General features: G+C 52.4%; 1 protein-coding gene across 1 annotated transcript; it reads left to right on the plus strand.

Moving 5' to 3' along the window:
- The first annotated feature begins 697 nt into the window (after window positions 1-697).
- On the plus strand, window positions 698-9,100 carry CDKN1A (cyclin dependent kinase inhibitor 1A). The gene is made up of 3 exons (XM_068994284.1): window positions 698-776; window positions 5,279-5,725; window positions 7,157-9,100. Exons 2-3 carry the CDS (start codon window positions 5,290-5,292, stop codon window positions 7,204-7,206), a joined length of 486 nt encoding a protein of 161 aa, XP_068850385.1. The 5' UTR covers window positions 698-776; window positions 5,279-5,289; the 3' UTR covers window positions 7,207-9,100.
- Window positions 9,101-14,818: the final 5,718 nt, after the last annotated feature.

Raw genomic sequence — 14,818 nt, forward strand, 5'->3', positions numbered from 1 at the left:
CCGTCCTTCCCTGGAGCATTTGACAAATAACTTCTCACCCCTTTAGTTCTGTGGGCTTCGGTCGGTTTCCTCTTCTGTGAAATACGGGGAATTGAATCCTCTTCTGTGAAATAAAGCGAATTGAATCCGTTCTGGCCCCCAAGAATGCTTTGTTGGGGTCTCTGGGTGCCTCAGGTGATGGGGAGAGGTGGTGTAGTGAGGGACCCATGGTGGTACAGTGGGGCTTTTCTGGGAATTGCAAAGTGAAGTGTTGTTTTAAAAACAAAATTATTTAAGGATCTTTTTTTCCTTTATTAATGTCACTCCTCGTGGTTTATTCAGGTGTTCGGGGTAAATCCTTGCCCAGAGTCAGTCGGTGGTCAGAGGGGGGCTAGTCCGTCTGGTCCCAGTAGCGCCGCCGTCACGTTGGTGGGAGGTCCAACTCGCCCTCCCCACCCCAACCACCCCGCACTGGGGAAAAAAAAAAAAACAGAATTGGGACTCAGTTCGTGCGGAAATATGTCAAGTGCACAAACCCAGGCGCGGAGAGTGGGAAGGAGGGAAGCGCCCCCCTGCAGCCTGTGAGGTTGGCAGCGGAGTCATCGGGGAGCCGTCGGAGCAGAAGCGCCGCTGTGGGCGGAGCGGCCGGTCCCGCCTCCAGCCTCTTTATAAGCCCGGCGCCCGGCGCCCGGCGCCCGGCGGCGCCAGCTGAGGTGTGAGCAGCGGCTGGAGACCGTGGTTGGGAGACCCGGCGCTGCGCGCAGATTCACGGAGACGTCCCGAGACCCCCAGAAGAGGTGAGGGAGCCGGGGCGGGCCAGAGCGGATCCCGAGCTGAGGCTCCCGAGCCGAGCCGAGCGAGTCCGCGTGTTTGTCCGTGTCCCTGGGGGGTGTGTATCCGCGCGGGCGCGTGTGTCCTGTGTTCACAGGTGAATGGCGCGCGGGGCCCTGCGCGCGGGTCTCGGTTTGGAGTACACCAAGGGCTGTGAGTGCGCGTGTGGGGACAGGGCCCGGGATGCGTCGGAGGCTCCGGGCGCGGAGAAGGCGCCCAAGTACTAGGGATCTCCCCTCTGCGATCCCTCCCCTGGAAACTCCGCCGGGGCGAGGGAAGGCGTGGACCCGGCCGAGGGTGCGCCCGGGACTCCAGGCTCGGCACGCTCGCTGCGTGGGGACAAAGCCCGGTCCGCGCAGGACTCCGGGAGGGGCGGGGAAAGCCAAGCCGAACAGGTTCATCTGGGATCCGTTCCCGGGCGGTTCTCAGATCCGATCGGTGTCGTCCTGGCCCAGAACCGAGGTCGGAGTCCCCGGTGCTGCTGAGGTCAGCTCCGGCTGTGTCCTGGGCCCCTGGGAACGTGTCGGGACACGTTCCTTAAGAGTAAGCTGGGAGGTGACTCACGGTGACAAGAAGACCCCGGGGAACGAGCCGGGTGACATCAGAACTCCGCCAGGGCTGGGAGACTGTGGCTCCGCCAGAAGTCCCTTCTCTCCCTCTCCACGGTCTCTGTGCCCCCACGCCGCCACCATCAATCAGCACAGTGACCTATTTGGCTGGCACAGAGTGTTCTCAGGGAAACCGGGACACCGGGAGGTCCAAGACCGGGTGTCCGGTCCCTGCCCCGAGGCGCGCCCTCTGGGACCTGGAGCCGCGGCCGGGCGCTGGGTGGGCTTGCGCCGGCCTGTCAGTTAGGGAAGCCCCGAAGCCGGACCTACCTCTCTCCCAGCGCTGCCGTGAGAACCCCGGCCCAGCCTGCCCTTGGGTCGGCCGGACGGACTCGGGGAGGGGAGCCGAGCTCTGCTCTGCGGCGCGGTGGGGGCACCCAGCCCAGGACGGGGGCGGTGGGGGAAGGGAAGGAAAGGTCCTGTGTTTGAGGGATGGGGCTTCGCGGTGCGTCGCTGCTCCGGGCCTCCGGTCACCTGCTTTCAGGGACTCCAAGCCAGTCCGGAATTCCCTCTCCAAGGACAACAGGGCTAGCAGAGCAGGGCGATTCGCCCTTCGGACGCCACCGCCCAGCGCGGACTGTAGTGCGTCCGCCTTGTCCGCCTGGTCTGGGGCCCTCGGAGGACACTTGCGCTTTCCCCGTAGGGACAAGAATCCTAGAACTGGGTTTGGTGCTTTAGGGCGCCCGGGCAGCTCCCTCCCTCCCTCCTTCTCCTTCCTCCACGTTGCGTTTCGGGGAGGACTTAAGAGCGGTTTTGTTTTCGTTGCTCCCGTCTATTTTTATTTTTCAGGGATCTGACTCATCCCTTGCTTTGGGCGTGGAGATAAGGTGGAGGGACCAGATCTCGGCGAGCTTGTTGCGTGCGTGCTGTGTGTGTGTGTGTGTGTGTGTGTGTGTGTGTGTATGTACGTGCGTGCGCGCGTGTGTTTCACGAGGCGGCGCGAGAGCGCGCTGTTTCCCAATAGTGGCGGGCGTTTCGGAAGCCTGACTGGCTCAGCGTGACGTGTTCGCGGCCCCCGATCCCCCTCCCACTCCCCCTCCCCACCCCAGGGTGACGTGCAGCGGGAGTGGAAGCGAAGTTTTGGCGGGCGGGTAGCGCTTTGCAGGAAACTGACTCATCACAGCTCGCTGCCGGCCTCCCAAGCTCTGCCCACGCAGCTCCCCCTCCGCGCGTGATTTCCTGGAGACCGGCGCCCTCTTCTGGCCACATCGCTAATAGCTAACCCGCCTTCCCGCGGAATGAGTCTTCACCAGCCTTTGCTTCCCAATGTAATCTACTCTGGTACTGATGCTGAGTCTTTGCCCACTCCTCTCTTAAAAGTAGTGCCCCCATTGGATCTGCAGTGTTTACTGAGTGCTTACTGATTATTTGGGAATGAAAATATGGTTGAAGTCCAAGGCATGATAAAACCCTAGCAGGGTTCCTCCTCTTGCCAATGAAGCCCTGAGATTTGTAGTGTCTATTCAAGCCATTCTGTGTGTCCCTTCTTGGCTGGCACCCCAAGCATGCCCGTCTGGAGAACTGTCAAGCCCTGGAATTTAATCATCTGGGGAAGAAGGGGCCTGTCAAATCTACATTTTGAAAAAGCTCCTCAAGTGGTGAGGAGCTCCTCTCTGGTGAGGAAATCTCAGAATTAGAGAGGGAGTAGGGTTCAACACCAGCACGTAGAACACAGGGCATTCGGGGCTGGGTTCAAATCCTGACTGTGCCACTGGTGAGCTGTGTGACCTTGGGAAACTTACTTAATTTCTCTGAGCCTTGGTTACCTCTTCCGTAAAAGAGCTGATATAGCCGTTTCTTCCGAAAATTAATATCCATAAACTTTTTTACAACAGCCCTCGGCTCATAAAATATGTAAATAAGTCTCAATCCTTACCCCTGAAGAGAGTGAGCAAAGGTTATTTATGGGCTTTGTCCACTGTGCTATGTAACCCCTCTCTCTATGTGGCAGCTTGAGTAGACGCTATTGATCTTTTTAACCGTGTGGGTTCAGGGCAAGTCTTAAAACTCCTGCCCTTTAAACTTGGTCAGAGGTCATCTAGTGCCTTCCCCTCCCCTGTGTGCTGAGACTTGGAGCTGTGGGCTTCACTCACTGTGAGAGGTGGAGTGGGGACACGTAGGTATGGTGTGGGTCCAGGGCTGCTTGCCCCAGGAGGACCCTCAGCAGGGCTTTCACCTTCAGAGCCTGCAAATCAGGACTTGTCCCCAGGAAAACCCAGTCCCTGTTAAAGTCATGCAGGTGCTCAGACCTGGAGTCAAGCCAGAGCCGGGCAGGGAGGTGCCAGCACCCCCTCATGGGCAAGCTCACCTTCAGTGTTCCCTCTCCTTTAGTTTTCACTCTCCCACTTTAGCGGGAGGAGAGGAACCAGGTAGACCGGTGCCTTTAATTTTCTTTGCCTGCAAAACAGGTTCCTTGGATGCAGGCAGAATGGGGCAGGGGCTTCCAGGTTGTCTAGACTTCAGGTCACCTGATGTACCTGGCAGGATGTGGCTCAGCCTGGGAGAAATCATTGCTCTGCCCTGCCCTGCCTGGCTCCTCCTTACCCGCAGGCTGCCTGCCTGATGACATCCTTGGGAAAGGCCCTCAGCCCACAACACCTGTCAGCTGCTGTCTGAAGGAGGCGGTGGCCCAGGTGGAGTGATGGGGAGGAGTCAGCCAGAACTAAAGGCAGAGAGAAATAATATTCTCCAAACACTTTCTCTGTACTTGGTACGGCTCAGAGGGCGTTATCTACAACCGCTTAGCGAATTCTCACATCTGGCCTCTGAGACAGTCACTGTTGTTATCTCCTTCTAGAAATGACACCAGAAATAGATGTCCCTTTCATCATAGGCGACTGGAATGTAAAAGTAGGAACTCAGGAGGTACCTGGAGTTACAGGCAAGTTTGGCCTTGGAGTACAAAGTGAAGCAGGGCAAATGGAGTTTTGCCAAGGGAACGCACTAGTCATAGCAAACACCCTCGTCCAACATACACAAGAGACAACTCTACACATGGAAATCTCCATCTTATACAGGAGGAAAACAGAACCCAGAGAAGTTAAGCCACTTGTTGAAGGTTGCCCAGCAGAGCCTGGATTCCAACCCAAGTGGCCTGGTTCCAAAGCCCTCACCTTGAACCACCAAGATACAGCCGTTCAACTCTGCTCCATCTGCCTTGCCTGGCGGGGCCCGCCAATCATTTCCTTGAGCCTGCGTCTACAGTCCCGCTCTTTAGACATGCATGCAGTCCCATTTTACAGATGAGGAAACTGAGGCCGGGGGACTTGAAGTGACTCTTTGAAAGCTGAGGTAGGAAGTGGCAGAGCGAGGACTAGAACCCAGGTGCTTTTAACCCCCAAATCCAGAGTAGTTTTAAGTCACTGAGCAGGATTACTCCACAGGAGCATCTAGACGGAGGGATTTGAGAGGAGGCGTCCATTTTCTTGGGAATTGACCTCCCCGGCCAGGCCTGGAGTTAGGAAACTGCTGGACTCTGACAATTCACACATACCTGGGGGCATTCACACCCATGAGGGACACCTCAGTGGGAAAAACAAATTGATTTTAGCTGATAACACCCGGTGGTAAACAGGACCCTGATCCCTGCTATTGCAATAAACTTGCCTTTGTTGACATAAACTTGCCCTTCAGCTGCCCACTCCCCCAGTGACCTGGGGGTGTCAGGCTGACTGACTCTGCCCCTCACACCCTTTCTGTGCGTGGAGGTTGGGAGAGCCTGTGGGAGGAACCCAAGAGCCCCTCTCACTTCACTTTCTAGTAAGGAGACTGTGCCTGAGGTTACGCAGTGGCATGGCCCGGAGAGGGAGCATCCGACTTCCTGAGTGTCTCACGTGCCCCGGGTCTTCCTTGTGTTCCAGCCACAGGTGCCATGTCTGAGCCGTCCAGGGACGCGCATCAGATCCCCTGCAGCAGCAAGGCCTGCCGCTGCCTCTTTGGTCCAGTGGACAGCGAGCAGCTGCGCCAGGACTGCGACGCCCTCATGGCCAGCTGCGTGCAGGAGGCCCGAGAGCGATGGAACTTCGACTTTGTCACCGAGACGCCCCTGGAGGGGGACTTTGCCTGGGAGCGCGTGAGGGGCCTCGGCCTGCCCAAGCTCTACCTGCCCGTGGGGCCCCGAGACGACGTGGGAGGGGGCAAGCGGCCGAGCCCCTCCTCCGCCCTGCTGCAGGGCACGTCTCAGGAGGACCACTTGGACCTGTCGCTGTCCTGCACCCTCGTGACTCGCTCCCCTGAGCGGCCCGAGGGGACCCCTGGTGGGCCTGGCCCCTCCCAGGGCCGGAAACGGCGCCAGACCAGCATGACAGGTGAGGACAGGAGCAGAGGGGGCGGCAAGGGATTAGGACTCCCAGAACTCACTGTGCCAGGGCTGACCTGTCTGGCCCAGCTTACTCATCGCTCTGAGGGGTGGGAAACAGGCCCAGAGAGGGGAAGTGGCTTGCCTGAGGTCACACAGCAAGTCTACTACCAAGACCAATTAGCTGACATTTATTTGGAACATTGACTATGTGCAGGACCTTTGATAAGTGTCTAGATTTCTTTTAGTCCTTATAGTGATCTAATATCATAGGACATTCTTGGCATCCTTTTATAGGCAAAGGAACAGGACTCTGAGAGGTAGAGTGATTTGCCTTAGGTCCCACACTGAATTTGCCACGGAGAGTAAAGGAATGATAATTTCCTGGCTGCCTTATCCAAACCTAACTCGCCTTCCCCTTCATACACACACACCTTCACCTGCACTTCCCAGCCTATTTTTCTCTCTTTGGCACTTTTTAAACTATCAACAGCTACTTCCGTATTTTGATATAGTCCATCTTCCCAAATAGGATCCTATCTCCACGAGAAAGAAATCTGTATCTCTCTTGTTCATAATTGAGTCCTCAGCACCTTGGATGGTGTGTGACACATAGTAGGTGCTTGAGGGAAATGGAATAAGTGAGGCTGGCAGTTGAACACTATGCCAGGCCTTCAGCCAGCGTCTTTTTATTTTTTACTTTACAAATGTATCACTCTTGTTATTTTGGCTGTACGGCTTGTGGGATCTTAATTCCCTGAGCAAGGACAGAACCCAGGCCACCTCTGTTGAGCGCAAGGAGTCTTAGCCACTGGACCACCAGGGAAGTCCCCACCAAGGTCTTTCCGGAAACATTTCATTTAATCCTCCGAGCATCGTACCAGTGTTACCCTCATTTTATAGGTGAGGAAATGGAAGCTTGGAGCAGTGCAGCCAAGAATCCCACAGCACATTTGCAGCTGGGTCAAAACTAACAATAATGATAATAATAATAACTAACCTTTATATGGCTCAGACATCATGCAGAACACTCTCTGATATATCAGGCTCTGCAAAGAAGCAGATGCCCAGTACCGCTGGCCACATATCGCTGCTGAGTGTTTGCCATGAGGAACTAAATTTTTCTTTTAGTCTAATGCTAGTTAATTTAAACAGCCGCCTAGGGTTAGCGACCACTGCATTTGGGCAGCTTGGCTTAAAGCAGGCCCATGCATGTAAAGTCTGTTATTGATCACCTCTGTGAAGTGTGGGGGGATATTCTGTATGTATGTAGCCCTCCAGGAGAGAGGCTAGAAGTTTCCAGAGTTCTTCCCTATACTTGGCAGTGTGTCTCTCTGGCCCTGGGGAGGGATCCCTGGCCCCTCTGCAGTTTGCACTGCGAGGGTGGCTCTGCTGGGCCCTCTTCCTTCTGACCTGGCTGACGTCTGTTCTCTCCCCCCAGATTTCTACCACTCCAAACGCAGGCTGATCTGCTCCAAGAGGAAGCCCTAACCCCGCTGCTGGAAGCACGTCCTCGTGGAAACAGGGGCCCACTGCAGGCCTCTTCTCTACCTTTTGCCTTGGTCCTTCAGTTTGTGCGTCTTAATTATTATTTGTGTTTTAATTTAAACGCCTCCTCTTGTACATACCCTGCTTGCTGCCCCCCTCCCCACACCCCCAGCCTCTGGCATTAGAATTATTTAAAAAAGAAAAAAATTAGCAGAAAAAATAGGCTTATTAGATTGCTAGGAATTTTTATTATATGAACTGTTATTTAAACCCTCTTCATTCTTTGCTTGGAGAAGGCAATGGCACCCTACTCCAGTACTCTTGCCTGGAAAATCCCATGGGCGGAGCAGCCTGGTAGGCTGCAGTCCATGGGGTCGCTAAGAGCTGGACACGACTGAGCAACTTTCACTTTTCACTTTCATGCATTGGAGAAGGAAATGGCAACCCACTCCAGTGTTCTTGCCTGGAGAATCCCAGGGACGGGGGAGCCTGGTGGGCTGCCGTCTATGGGGTCACACAGAGTCGGACACGACTGAAGTGACTTAGCAGCAGCAGCAGCATCCTTTGCTTTCCTCGTCCTCGCTCCTCTGAGGCTGGCGTGACCCCCATCCTCTGGGTGGCACTCTCTGGAGGGGCCTGGCTCCCTCCCCCCTGCCATCTGATGGGTGTTACGAAGTCTCGAAGTCTCGCCCCCTCTTTCCTGCATTCTCAGACCTGAATTCCTTACAATCTGAGAAGTAAATAGATAGCACTTTGAAGGGGGCCCAACAGAGTTGGAGGCATCATCAGAACTTTGGGTTCCCCTTGCCCCTCTAAGGTTGGGCAGGGTGACCCTGAAGTGGGCACAGCCTGGAAATGGGGCTGCGGGATTGGACACCCTTCTGGCCCTTGATTCCCACCTCCGTCCTGTGAAGGCATGGGGAAGGTAGGGGCCCGTAGCAAACCACCCCTGCCTCCCACCCCCCCACCCCCATCCTCAGGGGAGCCAATCTCAGTGTTTGGCTTCCCTGTCCCCTGCATTTTTCCAGGAGCCCCAGAGGCCCCTGTTTCCCAGCCAGGCTCTCAGTCCCTCTCTGCTCCTTTCCTTCCCTCCATGCCCTTTCCCTTCAGTATCTTCTCAGCCCTGGGTGGCAGCTCTGGGGGGCGCCCTAACCCCCAACTCAGTGGACTGGTGGAGGAAAGGACATGCTAGACGTAGGGTTCCCCAGTTCTACCTCAAGCAGCGACTGCCCCCTCCTCTTAGCTCTTGGGGTGGGGGGTCCTGGGTGGTCAGGCAGGCCTCCTTGAATGGGGATCTCTCTGTGTTAGGGGTAGGTGGATGAGGAGCAGATTTTTCCAGGAGGGACAGTGTGACACCAGCCCCTGGAACTCGTCCAAGGACTTTTTCCATTGGCCCCACCCCTTCCCCCATTTCATTGCACTTTGACTAACAGCTGAAGGAGTCAGATGGCGGGAACAGAGGCTGTGGATAGGATATGCTAAGTGGGCAAATATGGGTCTGGGAGCTGTGAGTCATTGTCTTTCCTGGCGCTGAACCACTTGGTGGGCCTGAGCCCAGACGCCTTCCAGCTCCTGTAGCATCCTGGCCTGGACTGTTTTCTCCTGGCTCCCATACGTCCTGTTTCTTCTGTCTCCACCTAGACTGGAAGCCCCTCAAGGGCAGGGAGTAAGTCCTGTACTGCTCTGTGTGCTTCAAAGCCCCGCCCACAGTGCTGAGTATACAGCAGGTGCTCAATAAATACTCCTGATGACTTTACTCATAATATTAGTGTTGTGGTTGATATACCTTACTATTTATAAGAACAAGTAGGTGGAGGTTTTTTAAATTAAATATGCACTTAATAAAAAAGCAAAATAGTTTAGCAAAAGAAAGACCAAGACCACAAAACAAAAAGCAGTCATCACACCTCTACAGATTGCCACTGTCAGTATTTTGGGTTCTTGTGTGTGGTTTTTTTAAAAAGTAAAGAATACATTGTGACTCATCAGAAAAAAATGCAAATTAAAATCACAAATAAGATACCAGTACACATCTACCAGAATGACTAACATGAAAAAGACTGACAATGTCAAGTGTTGGTGAGGATACAGAGCAACTGGAACTCATACCTCCTGGTGGAAGCATGAACTATTTCATCTCCTTTGGAATAACTCTTTGGCAATATCTTCTAAAGATGCCTCTCCTCAAGCCTAGGGGAGGAATGATGTCTAGGAATTCCATTCTTAGGTTTGTTCTCAAGAGAAATAAACACACAGTTGTGCCTAAAGATATTTTTATAGCAGCGTTATTCATAACAGCCTATGAAACAACCTAAATGTCCAGAACATAAGAACAAATACATAAACTGTGGTATCTGTATATAGTGGAATCCTATATGACATTAAAAAGAACAAAGTACTCTTACATGAATCTTATTATCTATTTATATTTATCAACCCTAAGACTGACTGACTGAAGCCTTAGTAGCTTAAAACAGTAATCATTTCTTTGCTCTGGATCCTGCAGTTTGGCCAAGAACTACTTTTCAAATACTGAATAATCTGTTCTGTGGACCATGGCTTTGCTCCAGAACCCTCAGGGTCTGAGATGAGGCTCTGCCCTTGGGGCTTTTGGAGACTTTACACTGTTTGCTTATCTCCCGTGGATATTTCCAGTATTATGGGATATGCTGGGTCACATCCCAAGTGTTTTCCCCATAGTGAGGACCTACTGCAGAGCCTCTTTAGCTCTGGACTCCACTTAATAAATAAGTCATCCAATACATGAGCTGGAGCAGTATTCACTATACTGCCTCCAATGTCCCTATTGGCCACCAGCACTATGCCTCTTTTTAGTGGTAGGATGTCCACAGTATAATAATTTGTCCTTTAACCACATGGGGTGCGTAGACAGTGTATTAAACAGCAGAGACATCACTTGGCTGACAAAGGTCGGTCTAGTCAAAGCTATGGTTTTTCCAGTAGTCATGCACAGATATGAGAGTTGGACCATAAAGAAGGCTGAGTTCCAAAGAATTGATGCTTTTGAATTGTGTTGGAGAAGACTCTTGAGAGTTCCTTGGACAGCAAGGAGATCAAACCAGTCAATCCTAAAGGAAATCAACCCTATATATTCATTTTAAGGACTGATGCTGAAGCTGAAGCTCCAATCCTTTGGCCACCTGATGTGAAGAACTGACTCACCGGAAAAGACCCTGATGCTTTTGAAGGAGGCAGGAGGAGAAGAGGGTGACAGAGGATGAGGTGGTTGGATGGCATCACCAACTCAATGGACATGAGTTTGAGCAAGCTCTAGAAGACAGTGAAGGACAGGGAAGCTGGTGTGCTGCAGTCCATGGGGCCGCAAGAACTCGGAGATGACTGAGTGACTGAACAATAACATAGGGGGAATGTCCCGGCATGCCTCAACTCAGTTGGCCATTTAAATCTTAACTAATATAAGTTCCTGAATTTTTGTGGGAAATGTGGTCATGACTTTTGATCCACTTTCCTGATATGGATTGGAAAGAATGCATTGGCCATGTTACTAGCTTCTTACAATCAGAGCTATGGAGACTCTTCTAGTAGACATGCCATACTTTATGATATAATGGCTGCAACTAGGGCTGTCGTGACGGTTATCAGTCACCATGCTTTGTTTTTTTTTTGTAGGAGCAGGTGAGGGCAGATTGGGAAACACTGTGTCCTTTAAGTTTCTGAGGGTAGGGTTAACCTTTGCAGTTCTACCAGGGACGTGGTACTGCTTCTGATTTACCATCTTGACCAGTGGGATAACTGAAGAGACTTCTACTCAGTCCTTTCCCTAATGGCTTTTATTTCACCGGTTAGGGAAACAATCTGAGCGTTCTGCTACTTGCTGAGTACATCCATCCCGATTTGCATTCAGGGGCTGGGAAGTAGCCACAGACTCATTTGGACCCATTGGACGCCAAGAGGGAACAGCGCCGCATGACTTATGGGAGCTTAGTTCCCCAACCAGAAATCGAACCTGGGCCCTGGGCTGTGAGAGTACAGAGCCCTAACCACCGGACCACCAGGGAATTCCCTGGGAAGTTTAATCTCGAGTCAAGAGAGAGGGCTCAATAAACACTGTCTTTGGCTGCCTTGTACTCCTCCTCTCCCCCAGTGCCAGTCCCACACCCCTGGGATCTCCTCCCATATGTTTGCCCTGTTCCTGCCAAAACATATCGGTCAGACCCGTAGCATTCGGGCAAGTTGTCTCCTCCAGTAGCAGAAATTCTACCTTTTCTACTCAGGCAGTGCTGAGACCTGACCCAGTTATTGGTCTAAGAGACGAGGCTGGCAAACCCTACCTCCAGGGACCGGCTGCCCATTTTTGTAGAGTTTTACTTCAATATTGACTCACCCATTTGCTTGCTGTCTATGGCTGCTGTTATACTTTAAGTAGCACAAAAGCAGACGTGAGTAGTTGCGACAGACACCATGTGGCCCACAAACCTAAAATATTTCCTCTCTTGCCCTTAAAGCATTTGCTGACTCTCGTCTACAGGCAGAGAGGGGAGGTGGGGTGAATCTTAAAGTGATGGGTGTGTGTTCTCCTCTAGCAGGGGACGGGCATTCTGCAGGCCTGGAGGGCTCAGGGAAGTAGGGAGTGTAAGATTCACCCATCTAAACACCATTCCAGGACTCAGAGCCCCACTCTCTCCTTGCTGGCTGCAGCCACGCATGGTCTCTCCTGTAGCTCTACCACCTTTATACCAAACTCTGGGGCTGATTATCAAAGCTATGGTTATTAGCTATGATTATTAGTCAAAGCTATGGTTTTTCCAGTGGTCATGTATGGATCTGAGAGTTGGACTATCAAGAAAGCTGAGTGCTGAAGATTTGATGCTTTTGAACTGTGGTGTTGGAGAAGACTCTTGAGAGTCCCTTGGACTGCAAGGAGATCCAACCAGTCCATTCTAAAGGAGATCAGTCCTGGGTGTTCTTTGGAAGGACTGATGCTGATGCTGAAACTCCAATACTTTGGCCACCTGATGGGAAGAACTGACTCATTGGAAAAGACACTGATGCTGGGAAAGATTGAAGGCAGGAGGAGAAGGGGACGACAGAGGATGAGGTGGTTGGATGGCATCACTGACTCAACGGACATGAGTTTGAGTAGGCTCCGGGAGTTGGTGATGGACAGGGAGGCCTGGCAGGCTGCAGTCCATGGGGTCACAAAGAGTTGGACACAACTGAGCGACTGAACTGAACTGAACTGAACGGAGGCTGATTATCAGCACAGTCTGCCCTTGGGCCACAAGAGATGAGGACCATTTCAAATGCTTTGATTGTGGGGCGTGTGGGGGGTCTCTTTGTCTCCCATGGTCTGCCCTGAGTTGAGCCTGTGATTCTCTTTCTTCAAGACTTCTAGGGAAGTTAACAGAGGTCAGCCAGTGCCCAGTCCTCATAATTATCATCTGTGTGTGCTTAGGTGCTCAGTCGTGTCCGACTCTTTGCGACCGCATGGACTGCAGCCTGCCAGGCTCCTCTGTCCATGGAATTCTCCAGGCAAGAATACTGGAGAGGGTTACCATGCCTTCCTCCAGGGGATCTTCCCAACCCAGGGATTGCACCCAGTTCTCCCGCTTTACAGGCGGATTCTTTACTGATTGAGCCACCAGGGAAGCCCTGTATTTTCTGTACCTCTCCCAGGCCTACCTCCCACAGCCGGGTCTTGGTCAGCAGGAGGCCGCAGCCTGCAGGGAACTTATCACCTCCCTACTCACTGCCAGCGCCAGGCCCCATAGTCACCTCACTGGTGAGGGAGCCATTTTCAGAAGCCCTTCTGCCATTTCTGGTACCAACTTTCTTAGATTTTTTTTTTTCCCCCAAAAGCAACCTGAGACATGGGTGTGTATGTAGGTGGTTTACTTGGGAAGTGGCTCTAGAAGCATGGAGAGTGGGGAATGTGGGAAAGGGAAAGAAAGGCAGAAGCCAGTGGAGGGAAACTTTTCTGGTGGTCCAGTGGCCAAGACTGGCTTCTTCCAGTGCTGAGAGCCTGGGTTTGATCCCTGTTCAGGGAACTAGATCTTGCATGCCACAGCTAAGACCTGGGCAGCCAAATAAATACATAAATAATAATAACAAAGAAGGGGGGCTTCTCTGGTGACTCAGGCGGTAAAGAATCCACCTGTAATATGGGAGACCTGGGTTTGATCCCTGGGTTGTGAAGATCCCCTGGAACGGCTACCCACTCCAGTATTCTGGCCTGGAAAATTCCATGCACTGTACAGTCCATGGGGTTGCAAAGAGCTGGACACAACTAAGCGACTTTCACTTTCAAAAAAAAAGGCCACTGGAGGTATTGGTGAGCAAATTCTGCTGCGTGCAACCGTGAGGTCTGAGGAGACTGTGTGGAACGTGTCCTAGGTTTGTCTCTCAGGGTACTTGCCTAGGTACCTCTGGGGTACGTAACTACAGACGCCAGCCATTGTCGATTGAGAGCAGCCTCCAGGAGCAAATTCAGGTTGCTCCCTGGGTGGATGTAGTTTTCGCAATGCCAGAGTAAACCAGAAAGATGCAAGCATTTGAGATGAGATGCTCTATCCCTGCCAGGAAGTATTTACCAAAACTTCTGGTGAATGCAGACTTGAGGCTAGGGATGCGGGTGGGGGTGTCAGCAGTGGCTGCTATAACCCTTCAGCCAGCCTAGGGTCTGGGTGAACAGGGTAGCAAAGATCACTGCAGCTTTGCCCTTCCCACTCAGCCCACAGAAGCACGAACACCACGAAGGTAGGTCTTTGCCTCACTGCTGTCTTCCAGCTCCTTGAAAGTTCCCAGCACATCATAGGTGCTGGACCAGTATTTGTTGAAATTCACTGGGGCTTGAATTTCCTTGACCTGAACATTCGCCCTCGTTCTCAGCTTCACCCCCACCCCATCCCAGCTTCCACGTCACTGCCCCTCATCCCTCGACAATCAGTCTGGCGTGTGAACCAGGCCACCGGCCAAGTGCTAGGACGGAGACGTTGGCAGTTCTGTAACCCCGTCTCCCTTTAACAGCCACAAAAGTAGCAACAGCTGACATTGATTATCATCTGCCAAACATGGTTCCAAGTGCTTTATAAGGTTTATAGCATCAAATCCTTATCACACACTTCCAAGGTGGGCACCGTTATTGCCTCTATTTCACAGATAAAAAACTGAGGCAACCAACCTTTATGTCACATGCTTGAGATCACACCCCTAGGAAGTGGTGGGGCGCCAGGATATTCACGCTGATGACCCAGGTCATATTGCTTGCTGGATAACCCAGAAAGGGGAAGTGCCTCGCCCAGGGCTACAGCTGCGTGACAGCTCTTCAGAGGAGCCTAGGGCACCTGTCTCCTTCTGTGTCCCTCCTGGGTTTTTGTTGCTGCTTAGATTTTCTCAGTCTTAGGTAAAACGTGCTATATAAATGCAACTTTAACCAGTTCCCTGGCTTTCCTTTCCCCTGAGATCACCAGCTCATCTAAGCTCATTCTAGAAATAATTTGGACCTGGGAGTTGGACACAGGGAACCCAGGTCTCCCGGTTTGAGCCCCAGTTCTCACCACTGAACCCCAGAATAGAGAGTATCTTGCTTCACAGTTTACTAAACTGTGACGTGAATCCAAGCATCTTCGAAAGT

Source organism: Capricornis sumatraensis, chromosome 22, assembly GCF_032405125.1.
Source record: "Capricornis sumatraensis isolate serow.1 chromosome 22, serow.2, whole genome shotgun sequence".
Taxonomy (NCBI): Eukaryota; Metazoa; Chordata; class Mammalia; order Artiodactyla; family Bovidae; genus Capricornis; species Capricornis sumatraensis.